Source organism: Scyliorhinus canicula, chromosome 25 (genome assembly GCF_902713615.1).
Source record: "Scyliorhinus canicula chromosome 25, sScyCan1.1, whole genome shotgun sequence".
In the NCBI taxonomy this organism is placed as follows: Eukaryota; Metazoa; Chordata; class Chondrichthyes; order Carcharhiniformes; family Scyliorhinidae; genus Scyliorhinus; species Scyliorhinus canicula.
The window spans coordinates 12,731,256-12,745,589 of NC_052170.1; the positions used below are offsets into that span (position 1 = coordinate 12,731,256).

Sequence of the window (14,334 nt, forward strand, 5' to 3'; positions counted from 1 at the left end):
TGATTTTCTTTTCATTTCATTTCAAACTATGCAGTGAAGAAGCAGGCCATTCGGCCCAGCTGGTCTGTGATAACCCTCACAAAGCCCACAGGGGATCCGTCGATTGATCTCCTGATGGGGCTCGTGCAGGACGAGTGCTCAGATTGAGCAGGAGCAAGCCGGTCCAACAGGGGCTCACTAGCGGGAAATTAAGCACTGTGACCCAGACTCGGACTGGCAGTTCCCAATGGTCCGGGGCTGGGGCAAGAGCATTGTCCCAGGACAACACGGTGGCACAGTGCTTAGCATCGCTGCCTCACTGCGCCAGGGACCCGGGTTCGATTCCGGCCTTGGGTGACTGTCTACGTGGAGTTTATACATTCTCCCCGTGTCTGCGTGGGTTTGCTCCGGGTGCTCCGGTTTCCTCCCACAGTCCAAAGATGCGCAGGTTAGGTGGATTGGTCACAATAAAATTGATCTGTAGGTTAGGTGGGGTTACGGGGGTAGAGTGGGGGAGTGGGCAAAGGTCTAGGTAGGGTGCTCTTTCAGAGGGTGAGCAGACTCGAAGGGCTGAATGGCCTCCTTCTATACTGTAGGGATTCTATGGTTCCACGGTTGTAAGCTGTGGCTTTATTCATGGAAAGGCCTGCACTGCAGTTGTTACATGGCCAATGCTAGTGTTTAATGAGTCTCGTTCCACCCCACTTCACCCCACCGCTATCAAAATATCCTGATCCCTTCTTCCTCGTGAGTTTATCCAGTTCCCCCTTAAGCGCGTTGGTGCTTCACGTCTCACCCACTTCCCCTGGTAGCAAGTTCCACATTCTAACCACTCTCCAAGTGCAGAGGTTCCTCCTGAATTCCTGTTTGTGCTGCAGGTGCGACTGATGAACAAACGTGGCTCGCCGCTGGTATCAGCATCGGTGTGGTGCTCCTCCTAATCATTGTGACATCCGTTGCCGCGTACGCTGTAAGTACCTTTCTGACCACCATCAGCCCCCGCCCGGTGTGTGGCGTCAACTTGCTTCTGAAGTGACTTCACCTTTCTCGGCAAGTCCCACAAGCAGCGGACGGCAACAATATTCGGGCAGGCGCTGCGGAGAAAACGGTAAAAATGGGGGAGGGGGGGGAAGAATACTGGTCTGAACTGGTCTTGTATACCTCACAAGATGGAACACCAGTAAAGAGCAGGAGGTTAGAATACTGGTCTGAACTGGCCGCATGCACCTCAAAGTGGAACACTGGTCTTAGAATGCGAGTCTCAACTGGTTCCGTATTCCTTAAAAAGGAACGTCAGTAAAAACTGGGTCATAAGAATATTGGGTTTGAACTGTTTCCGACTGGGCCTTAAGCAGGTCAGGCAGCAGCTGCGCAGGAACAGAATCAGGCGCTTGACGCTTAAGGCCCTCAGACTATTGTCCCGCGGCCTGAAACCTTGGCCGGCTGACATCTTGTTGCTCTGCAGGCCTGACTCCTGAGCATCTGTTTACAATGAGGTCGGCCAGATCTGTCAATCGCGGTTGACCCTATTTCATTTTTTTTCAGTTCGTAAGAAAGCGTAGACTGGCAGGGCGGCAGGCGGAAGAACCAGTATACGTGGTGAGTGTGAATGAGGGAACGCAAAGCTCATCTGGGACCTCCAGACATGACTTGCAATCAGAGACATTCTGTTAATCGCCCCTTTGACTGTCCGTGCTGTAATCCTGGGACCAACATGGCGATGACCCGCTCCAAGTGAAAGACTTCACTGAGTCCTTGTTGGTTTGTTTTCCAGACCCTGTCCTTCTCCCCGGATTCAGCCAATCCGTTTGCAACCTTGGTGTCGCGTTCAACCCCATGATGGACGCCTAGCCTCATCGCCTGCTCGGCTGCTGCCTCTGTTGGGCTCGATTATTCCAACCCACTCTTGGCTGGTCTCCCACATTCTAACCTCTGTAAACTGGAGATCACCCAAACCTCTGCTGCCGGTGTCTTACCACGCTGCAAATCCCGTTCCCCTGTCACCCCTGAGCTCGCAGAACCATGGGGTGGCACAGTGGTTAGCACTGCTGCATCACGGCGCGGAGACCCGGGTTCGATTCTGGCCTCGGGCGAATGTCAGTGTGGAGCCTGCACGTTCTCCCCGTGTCTGCGTGGGGCTTTCCTCTGAGTGCTCCAGTTTCCTCCCACAGTCCAAGGATATGCGGGTTAGGTGGATTGGCCACGCTGAATTGCCCCTTAAGTTGTGTTGCAGGAATAGGGCGGGGGATTTGGCCAACGTAGGGTGATCTTTCGAAGAGGCGGTGCAGACTCGATGGGCCAAATTACCTCCTTCTCCATTGTAGGGATTCGATGATTCTATTCTGACTCCTGGTTTAAAGATTTGCATTTTGGTTTTCAAATCCCTTCCTACTCTCGCCCTTCCCCCCCCCCCCCCCCTCCTTGATCTCCTCCAGCCCCATAACCCTCCAAGACAATTGTGCACCTCTAATTCTGGCCTCTCACGCATTCCCAATTTTGCTGGGTTTTATCCTCCGTTTACTCCCTCTCAAACCCGTCGATGGTTGCTGAGGTGCAGTTGCACAGCTGGTTGCCCTGGTACCTCAACCAATTGGCCGCACTTCATGTGATAACCAAGAGAGTGCATGTTAGAACATAGAACATAGAACATTACAGCGCAGTACAGGCCCTTCGGCCCTCAATGTTGTGCCGTCCTGTGAAACCCCTCTCAAGCCCATCTACACTAGTCCCTTATCGTCCATATGTCTATCCAATGACCATTTGAATGCGTTTAGTGTTGGCGAGTCCACTACTATTGCAGGCAGGGCATTCCACGCCCTTACTACTCTCTGAGTAAAGAACCTACCTCTGACATCTGTCCTATATCTATCTTCCATCAATTTAAAGCTATGTCCCCTCGTGCTGGACACCACCATCCGAGGAATAAGGCTCTCACTGTCCACCCTATCTAATCCTCTGATCATCTTGTATGCCTCAATTAAGTCACCTCTTAACCATCTTCTCTCGAACGAAAACAGCCTCAAGTCCCTCAGCCTTTCCTCATAAGATCTTCCCTCCATACCAGGCAACATCCTGGTAAAAAAAACGGGTTGTTTGACCTTAGTCTGGAAGTGCGTCAATTTTTTAAAATTCCCATAATGTTTTCAAACCCCTCCATGGCCTTGGCCCTCCTCGCTATCTGTGTAATCTCCTGTAGCTCCCGCAACCCTCTGAGATCTCGGTGTTCCCCCAATTCTTGCATCTTGCGTATCCTCAGATTTTAAACATACCGCTGGTGGCCATTAGCTGTCACGAGCCCCAAGCGCCGGAACTTCTGACTTAACCTCTCTCTATCTCTCCCATTCGAGGACATTCTTTCAAATCCACCACTTTGACCAAGTTTTTAATCGCCTCGAATATCTGTCTGAGTGCTTTAAGTGTCAAATGTTCTATGATAACGTGACACACCTTGGGATGGTTCACTAGGTCAAAGGTGTTATGTCTGTGGAAGCCATATGGTTCCCATCTTGATTCTGAATGCGGCCCACAGGACATTTTGTTGACCGTTGCCCAGGCGCAGGGTCGCCACATTCTGCTGATTCCCATCTATGTAGATTTTTCCTACCACTCTGACTGAAGCAGTTCACACGTAAAACGAAGGTGAATGAAGTGAGGTGTGTGCTGTTTGCTCACAACATCGACTGTGAGAGCCGTGAGCGCCAATCAAAACGTCAATATTTATTATATTTTTGCCATTTGAAGTTGATGACAGTTCTGTTAATATATAAATGATTAAGCTTTTTCTATAACTCGTTAGGAAATATTTACCCTGTATTAAATGTATTTAATCTTATCCATGGGGTCACGGTTAGTGAACGAGCCCCGATTTCAACCTTGCGGCCCACTGAGATGGAGGAGGGTCACTCCTGCGGCCCACTCACTGGCCCAGGTTGCACACTCACTGGCCCAAGTTGCACACTCACTGGCCCAGCTCGCACACTCACTGGCCCAGGTTGCACACTCACTGGCCCAGGTTGCACACTCACTGGCCCAAGTTGCACACTCACTGGCCCAGCTTGCACACTCACTGGCCCAGGTTGCACACTCACTTGCCCAGTTGTTTTTTAAATGCCAGGTCGGGTGGGGGAGTTGAGAGGAGGGAGGGGTTCACCATCAAATCTGATCTTGGAATCAGGCAATGTCCAGCCAGTGTCTGGATAAATCTGGTTCCATGCCCAATACGGTTTTCCGTTGTTAATATTAGGGATGACCTTTTACCCCCTCAGGTGGCCTTGAGGTTATTGCCTTGGTACAAGTTTCCTTCCTGTTTTTGGATGAGAGCTGAGTCTCAGATCTGTTGGCCATGCATCGTCAGGGGAGACTTTACATAATCAGTGTCAATTATTGGATACTTAACATAAATGAGACACTATGGGATTAAGCCCATTACCGATAAGCCTTCCTGCCACTGAACAGGAAGTGGTGCATATTTTGAAGGGGACATGATAGGGGGACAAGGGGAAACGAGATGGGGTTAACACTTCCGTCCGACGTAGCTATGACAAGGCCATAATTCCAAATGGTTATGTCTTTCTTCCTTTAAGGCGCCGTCACAACCAACTGCTGACGTCTACGAGACTCTGAATGTGGCTGATTCCCAGAAGCCCAGCACCCAAAAGGTAACTAAGAGCGGACAGGAGCTGATGGGTGCGGGCACGGGGAGGTGTTGCTGGTGGGTGCCAGGGTGTGAGTCCAGGCTATTCCGTCCTCTGAGCAGTTTGAGACAGCTTTGAGCAGAGCCGCTCACCTGTCATGGGAGAGCAAAGTACGAGGACATTGGGGTGGAAAGGTATTTAACAGGGCATAGTTTGGGTGCATTATTCTGGTTGGGGGTGGGGGAGAAAGTGGATCATGTTTCAAAGTGTTGGTTCTAACGGTACGGGGCGGCACGGTGGTTAGCACTGTTATACATTTAGCTGCTGTTGTATAAAGAGTCAAAGGTTCTGCTCCTTTTCCAGAAACACCTTTAATTTACTTCAACAGACTCTGCACAAAACATCACATCACCTGGCACAAAGGCCACCTGAAGCCCCTTTACATAATCAGTGTCAATTATTGGATACTTAACATAAATGAGACAACTCATTGGAATGTCTCTTAACCCATTACTTAACAAGCACAGTGCCAGGGTCCCAGGATCGATTCCCGGTTTGGGTCACTGTCTGTACGGAGTCTGCATGTTCTCCCTGTGTCTGCCTGGGTTTCCTCCGGGCGCTCCAGTTTCCTCCCACAAGTCCCGAAATTCGTGCTTGTTATGTGCATTGGACATTCTGAATTCTCCCTCTGTGTACCCGAACAGGCGCCGGAGTGTGGCGACTAGGGGCTTTTCACAGTAATTTCATTGCAGTGTTAATCTGCATATGATATGCAGATAATGATATACAGACAGGCAGCTAATGAACGCAGAGAACAGGACATGGCCAATGAGCAGGCAGGACACTCAGGGGTGGTATCTCACTATAAAAGGCACGAGGCACTCACACTCCGCCTCTTTCCACTGATGAACATCTACAGAGTGAGTCAGGGTGTATGTACAGTATCACACCTCCAGCACGTGGCTAAGAGCTAGTCTGGTTCAGTCAGACAGAGTAACCACACTTAGGTCAGCAGAGAGTCGAACTCACAGAGAACTGTGCTAACTGCGCTACTGGTTCAATAAATCAGATTGAACTAACTTCAAGATCTGGAGCATCTTTTGGTCAAAGCTGCATCCAGTTGCAGCCTGTGTTATCTCAGAGTACATAACCCAACAAATGTAAGCCTATGTGTGCCAATAATAAAGATTATTATTATTCAGCGCGCGGGGCTGGATTGGGTACAGTTTTTGCAGATGGATGTCTGAACGATGATGAGGTAGGGAGGGTTGGATTCTGCACAGTACATTTTCCTGGAATCTTGCTGCTTGGGGAAGCTCCTCATCTTCCATCTGATCCAGAGACTAAAAGGGGATTGTGAAACACTGAACTGGCAAGACTGTGGGCACGATCATCTCAGTGACCTCTGCTTTTTATTTTGTTTTAAGGTGCATGATGCCATTTATGCAAACACTGAGCAAATCGGGAAGCTTTAATGTAGTGCCACGGGAGGCATTACCAAGGTAAGCCAAGAGGAGGCATTACCAAGGTAAGCCAAGGGGAGGCATTACCAAGGTAAGTCATGGGGAGGCATTACCAAGGTAAGCCAAGGGGTGGCATTACCAAGGTAAGCCAAGGGGAGGCATTACCAAGGTAAGCCAAGGGGTGGCATTACCAAGGTAAGCCACGGGAGGCATTACCAAGGTAAGCCAAGGGGAGGCATTACCAAGGTAAGCCAAGGGGAGGCATTACCAAGGTAAGCCAAGAGAGGCATTACCAAGGTAAGCCATGGGGAGGCATTACCAAGGTAAGCCATGGGGAGGTATTACCAAGGTAAGCCATGGGGAGGCATTACCAAGGTAAGCCATGGGGAGGCATTACCAAGGTAAGCCAAGGGGAGGCATTACCAAGGTAAGCCATGGGGAGGCATTACCAAGGTAAGCCATGGGGAGGTATTACCAAGGTAAGCCATGGGGAGGCATTACCAAGGTAAGCCAAGGGGAGGCATTACCAAGGTAAGCCAAGGGGAGGCATTACCAAGGTAAGCCATGGGAGGCATTACCAAGGTAAGCCAAGGGGAGGCATTACCAAGGTAAGCCATGGGAGGCATTACCAAGGTAAGCCAAGGGGAGGCATTACCAAGGTAAGCCAAGGGGTGGCATTACCAAGGTAAGCCACGGGAGGCATTACCAAGGTAAGCCAAGGGGAGGCATTACCAAGGTAAGCCAAGGGGAGGTATTACCAAGGTAAGCCAAGAGAGGCATTACCAAGGTAAGCCATGGGGAGGCATTACCAAGGTAAGCCATGGGGAGGTATTACGAAGGTAAGCCAAGGGGAGGCATTACCAAGGTAAGCCATGGGGAGGCATTACCAAGGTAAGCCATGGGGAGGTATTACCAAGGTAAGCCAAGGGGAGGTATTACCAAGGTAAGCCAAGAGAGGCATTACCAAGGTAAGCCATGGGGAGGTATTACCAAGGTAAGCCAAGGGGAGGCATTACCAAGGTAAGCCAAGGGGAGGCATTACCAAGGTAAGCCACGGGAGGCATTACCAAGGTAAGCCATGGGAGGCATTACCAAGGTAAGCCAAGGGGAGGCATTACCAAGGTAAGCCAAGGGGAGGCATTACCAAGGTAAGCCAAGGGGAGGCATTACCAAGGTAAGCCATGGGAGGCATTACCAAGGTAAGCCAAGGGGAGGCATTACCAAGGTAAGCCATGGGAGGCATTACCAAGGTAAGCCAAGGGAGGCATTACCAAGGTAAGCCATGGGAGGAATTACCAAGGTAAGCCAAGGGGTGGCATTACCAAGGTAAGCCAAGGGGAGGCATTACCAAGGTAAGCCATGGGAGGCATTACCAAGGTAAGCCAAGAGGAGGCATTACCAAGGTAAGCCAAGGGGAGGCATTACCAAGGTAAGCCAAGGGGAGGCATTACCAAGGTAAGCCAAGGGAAGATGCACAGCAGGAGATAAAAGCAACATGTTGTTGAAGAACCACCTCTCGACCTTGAAGTCTTTAATATGAGCAGCCAGTTGCTTAATTAAAAAAACAGACAGACCTTCCCGCTGTGGAATAGAGATGTAGCATAGAGTTTTACAGCACAGACAGAGGCCCTTCAGCCCATCGTGTTTGCGCCGGCCATCAAGCACCTATCCCATTTTCCAGCACTCAGTCCGTAGCCATGTACGCGCTGGTGTTTCAATTGCTCATCTGAATGCTTCTTAAACGCTGTGAGGTTTCCCACCTCTTCCACCCTTTCAGGCAGCGAGTTCCAGATTCCCATCACCCTCTGGATGGAAAGGCTTTTCCTCAAATCCCCTCGAAATCTCCTGCCCCCTTACCTCAGATCGATACCCCTTGGTTATTCACCTCCCCCCCCCTACTAATGGGGGTGGGGTGGGGGAGGCATAGATTTTAAGTGACTGGCAGAAGAATGTTAGGTGGGTTGAGGAGATTTATTTTTCACCTGTGGGAGGAAAGGGTAGTAGGGGCAGAAATCTTCATCACATGTAAAAAAATACTTGGATGTGCCTAACTTGCAAGGTTATGGACCAAATGTTTAATAGTGGAGTTGGCTGTATAGCTCTTTTTTTGACAAGCAGAATGGGCTGAATGGCCTCCTTCAGTGCAGTAAATGTTTTTCAGTATGAGGGATGGGGAAAACGTGACAAGGTACATTATCACCACTCTGAACTGGTGCCGAATATAGACACTGCTTTTTTTTCTTCCAATCCTCTCATACTATTCCAGTGTTCCACTCCCTCATAAACGGATGTCAATGACTCAAGTCGCAAGCTTCTCTCTCCTCACGCTCTGAGGTAAATTTCGCCCAACATGAGGAATTTATCTGGTCTTATAGATAAGGGGGTGAGGCTGTTCAGCTCTGTCAAAAAAAAACAATCCTCCCGAATATTGGACCTGCCGATAATGGTCAGAAGTTATGACAATGCCTCCCTGCCAAGTCGGATTTTACCGCTTTTGTGAGGGCCACGAAGGATCCTGTATGATGGATAGCTGGGAAAAGGCTAATAAAAACATAGAAAATAGGAGCAGGAGGAAGCCATTCGGCCTTCAAGCCTGCTCCGCCATCCACTATGATCATGGCTGACTCGTGGCGCCGAGGAGCCGGGTCACTGTCCCTGTGGAGTTTGCACATTCTCCCCCCGTGTCTGTGTGGGTCTCACCCCCACAACCCAAAGATGTGTAGGGTAGGTGGATTGGCCACGCTAAATTGCCCCTTAATTAAAAAAAAGATCATGGCTGATCATCCAGCTCAATAGCCTAATCCTGCTTTCCCCCCATATCATAGAACATAGAATAATCCAGCACAGTACAGGCCCTTCGACCCACAATGTTGTGCCGATCATTTATCCTCATCTAAGATCAACCTAACCTACACCCCTTCAATTTACTGTTGTCCATGTGCCTGTCCAAGAGTCGCTTAAATGTCCCTAATGAATCTGACTCCACCACCTCTGCTGGCAACGCATTCCACACACCCACCACTCTCTGTGTAAAGAACCTACCTCTGACATCTCCCCTATACCGTGCTCCAATCACCTTAAAATTACGTCTCCTCGTGACAGCCATTTCCGCCCTGGGGAAAAGTCTCTGGCTATCCACTCTATCCATGCCTCTCATCACCTTGTACACCTCTATCAAGTCACCTCTCTGCCTTCTTAGCTCTAGTGAGAAAAGCCCTAGCTCCCTCAACCTTTCTTCATAAGACATGCCCTCCAGTCCAGGCAGCATCCTGGTAAATCTCCTCTGCACCCTCTCCAAAGCATCCACATCCTTCCTATAATGAGGCGACCAGAACTGGATACAATATTCCAAGTGTGGTCTAACTAAAGTTTTATAAAGCTGCAGCAAAACCTCACGGCTCTTAAACTCAATCCCCCCGTTAATGAAAGCCAACACACCATACGCTTTCTTAACAACCCTATCAACCTGAGTGGCAACTTTGAGGGATCTATGTATGTGGACCCCACGATCCCTCTATTCCTCAACACTTCCAAGAATCCTGCCTTTAACCCTGTATTCAGCATTCAAATTTGACCTTCCAAAATGAATCACTTCACATTTATCAAGGTTGAACTCCATCTGCCACTTCTCAGCCCAGCTCTGCATCCTGTCAATGTCCTATTGTAACCTGCAGCAGCCCTCGATACTATCTAATAACAATAATAATCTTTTATTGTCACAAGTATGAAGTTACTGTGAAAAGCCCCTAGCCACCACATTCTGGTGCCTGCTCGGGTAAGCTGGTACGGGAATTGAACCCGCGCTGCTGGCCTCGTTCTGCATTACAAACCAGCTGTCTAGCCCACTGAGCTAAACTAGCCCTCCTGAGCTAAACGCGCCCTCTACAACTCCACCAACCTTTGTGACATTGGCAAACTTACTAACCCACCCTTCCACTTCCTCATCCAAGTCATTTCTAAAAATCACAAAGAGCAGAGGTCCCAGAACAAATTCCTGCGGGACACCACCGGTTACCGACCTCCAGGCGGAATACTTTCCATCCACTACCACTAGCTGTCTTCTTTCGGCCAGCCAATTCTGTATCCAGACAGCCAGATTTCCCTGTATCCCATCCCCCTTAACTTCCTGAATGAGCCTATCATGGGGAACCTTATCAAATGCCTTACTGAAATCCATATACACCACATCCACTGCCCGACCTTCATCAATGTGTCTCATCACATTCTCAAGGAATCCTTGATCCCCTTCGCCCTAAGTGCTGTATCTAACTGCTTCTTAAAAACATGCGGGTCGGGATTCTCCCCTACCTGGCGGGGCGGGGCGTACCGGTACCGAGGAGTGGCGTCAACCACTCCGGCGTCGGGCAGCCCGGAAGGTGTGGAATCCTCCGCACCTTCAGGGGCTAGGCTGGCACCAGCGGGGTTGGCGCCGCCCAACCAGCGCGGAAGGGCTTGGCGCGGCGCCGAACGGCCTCCGCCGGCCGGCGCGAGTTGGTGCATGCGCGGGAGCACCAGCGTGTGCTGGGGTCATGCCAGCGCTCACGCATTGGGGTTCTTCTCTGCAGCGGCCATGACGGAGGTTGACAGCAGCCAATGCGGAGGGAAAGAGTGCCCCCACGGCACAGGCCCGCCCGCGGATCGGTGGGCCCCGATCGCGGGCCAGGCCACCGTGGGGGCACCCCCCGGGGACAGATCCCCCCTCCTCTCCCCCAAGGACTCTGCAGGCTGCCCATAGAGCCAGGTCCCGCTGGTAAGGACCTGGCTTGATTTACGCCGGCAGGACCAGCCGAAAACGGGCGGCCGCTCGGCCCATCACGAGCCGGAGAATCGCCGGAGAGGCGTGCTTCCTGCCCCCGCCAAAACCCCGGCGCCGGAGAATTCGACAGCCGGCGTCGGGGCGGGATTCACGCCACCCCCCCCGACGATTCTCCGACTCAGCCCGGGGGGGGGGGGGGTTGGAGAATCCCGCCCACGATGTTTTGGCCTCAATTACTTCCTGTGGTAACAAATTCCACAGGGTCACCACCCCCTGGGTGAAGAAATGTCTCCTCACGTCTGTCCGAAATGGTCTACCGCGTATCCTCAGACTGTGACCCCTGGTTCTGGACACACCCACCATCGGGAACATCCTTCCTGCATCTACCCTGTTAGAATTTTACAGGTTTCTATGCGATTCCCCTCACTCGTTTGATCTCCAGCGAATACGATCCTAACCGATTCAACCTTACCTCATACGTCAATCCAGCCATTCCAGGAACCAGTCTGGTTAAACCCATTCCCAGCAACATACAGATTAATGGAGGAGATACCAGTGAGATTAAAATAACAAAGAGGGGAGGCGGTGGGTGGGAGGGCGTTTCTGTGGAACCAGGGATGAAGAATGGTGCTTGAAGCTAAAAATGAAGTAAGCAGGTGCGAGACCATCAGTATAAACAGGGAATTCTGTGACAGGAATGGGTGGAATTAAGCAGGGAAGAGATGGATGTGGGGTTGGGACAGATGATGGATATATTGGTCCACGAAGGGGCATTGGGGCCCAGAGAGATGGTCAAGGCCATCCTGTTGGATGAAAGCCATGAGCCACGCTCATTCTGAACTCCCTTCTATTTAAATTATTTTGCAGATCGCCAAAGAAAGTTGAACAAAAGGCTCATCATCCGTATCTTGAGACTCAACAGCTCCGCTCACATTCTTCGCTCCACCACTGTCCACCAGGGTCCAGCTGGTGGGTGGTAAAATGGATTATATCCCTTTCTACGGCCTTATCACTCATACAGAGCTTGCATGGCAATCGCAGATGTGCCTTATCGCTATGCATTCACCCTCATTGGATGGAATTCACCCATTGTCACAACACATTGGGGCATCAAGGCTCAAAGCTACGAATAGCCGGACGGATTCGCAACCCTGCTTCCACTGTTCCCAGTCCCGGTCCCTGAGCGCAAGGGAGGGCCCCGGGGGCCAATCAAACCAGCACCGACAGATAGAACCATAGGTGCAGAAAGAGGCCGATCAGCCCATCGTGTCTGCACCGGCCAAAAGGAGAATAAGGAATCCCTGAACTGTGTGGAGTCTGCACGTTCTCCCCGTGTCTGCGTGTGTTTCCTCCGGGTGCTCCGGTTTCCTCCCGCAGTCCCAAAGATGCGCTTCGATAATTGCCTCTTAGTGTCCAAAACGTTCAGTGGGGTTACAGGGATAGGGCGGGGGCACGGTGGGTAAGGTGCTCCTTCGGAGGGTCAGTGCAGGCTCGAAGGGCCGAATGACCTCCTTCTGCACTGTAGGTATTCGATGAACCTAATCCCATTTTCCACCACCTGGCCCATACCTTGCAGGTTGCAGCAAGATGCAGATCCGGGTACCTTTAATATGGGGTGACCATTTCAGCCTGAGCGTGGTGAGAAGTGGACCTCTTGTCCACCTGTTGCTGTCCTGTCCTGTTCTGGGATAGCAGGAGAGAAAGACAGGAACACCTGGCATAGGGAAATTAAGCTTTTATTCAAACCATCCATTTGCATCCTTCACAACTGTACAGTCAATATTTGTCAGTGATTAAATAAACTGGTAATTCAAGTCTTGGCTGTTTGTTCCCAGGTAGGCTCCTGTTCTTTTGTTGGCATTTTCAGATTCAGTCTGGCTGGACTGTCGATGATTTCTCCTTCTATTCCAGGTTCGATGCACGGACCTGCTGTCCTAACTGATTTGCTTCTAGTTGATCTAATTTCAGTGATAGCCCCTTCCCATTGATAATGACAGCAGCCCTTCCGTTCCACTGAAAATGACTGCTTATTCTCAACAGCAGGCAGCAGTGGCCCGGTTGATCACACTCGCACCTCTGCGTCGGAAGGTTACAGACTCATGTCCACGCTCCCAGGGGCTTGAGCACAAAGTCTGCACTGAGGGAATAATGAGCTTTCTGAGGTACCTGCAGCCCCTCTCAAATGGAATTAAGTAAAAGGATCCCACAGCACAATTGGAAGGAAAGCAGAAGAGCCTATCCCTGTTGTCCAGGCTACTAAAGTGAAGTCACCATAGGCCCTGATGACTCTTTGAGGGGAAGAACTGACTGGTTTATTTAACCTGAGGATCACCACACCTCAGGAGAGGGACAAGGTTGAAAAGCCAGGACCTTCAGAGAATCCCTACAGTACTGAAGGAGGCCATTCGGCCTACTGAGTCGGCACTGCCCTGGGTCCCACTCCTCCTACCCCTGTAACCCCATAGCCTCATCTAACCTTCATATCTCGCATTCAAAGTATCATCTTCATTATTGACATTGTCTATATGTGTGTTTATGGAACCCACCTCTTCACTCACCTGAAAGTGATTCCAAACAAACCTGTTGGACTTTAACAAAAAGTTCAACCCCAGTCCAACGTCGGCATCTTCATATCGTTCAACTGTGGGAGGAGCACCTGGTATAGGGATTGAACCTGCGCTGTTGGGCCTTGCTCACAAACCAACTGCCCAGCCAACTGAGCTAAACCCAGGCTAATATTTATCATTCAAAATGGATTAGCTGGCCTTGTGGGTGTTTGTTGTATGTAAATTGGCTACTGTGTTTCCTTCATTACAACAATCTACTTAAGAAACAGTCATTAGGGCCCCTACCCCCACTCACTATCTGCAGCCTCGCTACGCTGCGAATCCCCCCCCCCCCCCCCCCCCCCTCTCTTTGCCAATCTCACCCAGGACTGTAAACCCATAGCCACTCGCAGCAGGCGGTACAGCCTGCAGGATAGGGTGTTCATCAGATCAGAGGTCCGAAGGCTTCTCAGTGAGGGGATCATAGAGGCCAGCAACAGCCCCTGGAGAGCTCAGGTGGTGGTCGTCAAGACCGGGGGGAAATTCTGCATGGTCGTAGACTATAGTCAGACCATTAAAAGTTTTAAGCTCCTCGATGCGTACCCCCTCCCCAGGATTGCAGACATGGTGAATCAGATCGCCCAGTATCGGCTCTTTTCCATGGTGGATCTGAAGTCTGCATACCACCAGCTCCCAATCCGCCTGGAGGACCGCCACTACACGGCATTCGAGGCCGATGGCCGCCTCTTCCATTTCCTCCGGGTTCCCTTCAGCGTCACTAACGGGGTTTCGGTGTTCCAACGAGCAATGGACCGAATGGTGGACCAGTACAGGCTGCGGGCCACGTTTCCGTACTTGGATAACGTCACCATCTGCGGCTATGATCAGCAGGACCACGACGCCAACCTCTACCGTTTTCTCCAGACGGCTCAGAAACTAAACCTCACATATAACAA

The 14,334-nt window shown here is 50.8% G+C and overlaps 1 protein-coding gene across 1 annotated transcript in view; it reads left to right on the forward strand.

The window, feature by feature from the left end:
- The window catches only part of LOC119957173 (cell adhesion molecule 3-like), a 29,363-nt gene extending 16,734 nt beyond the window's left edge, over window positions 1-12,629 (forward strand). Inside the window, exons 5-9 of the mRNA XM_038784966.1 lie at window positions 858-949; window positions 1,525-1,578; window positions 4,563-4,637; window positions 6,041-6,115; window positions 11,700-12,629. Of these exons, the coding sequence (XP_038640894.1) occupies window positions 858-949; window positions 1,525-1,578; window positions 4,563-4,637; window positions 6,041-6,088 (269 nt within the window). The 3' untranslated portion in view covers window positions 6,089-6,115; window positions 11,700-12,629. The remainder of the gene's footprint in view (window positions 1-857; window positions 950-1,524; window positions 1,579-4,562; window positions 4,638-6,040; window positions 6,116-11,699) is intronic.
- Window positions 12,630-14,334: the final 1,705 nt, after the last annotated feature.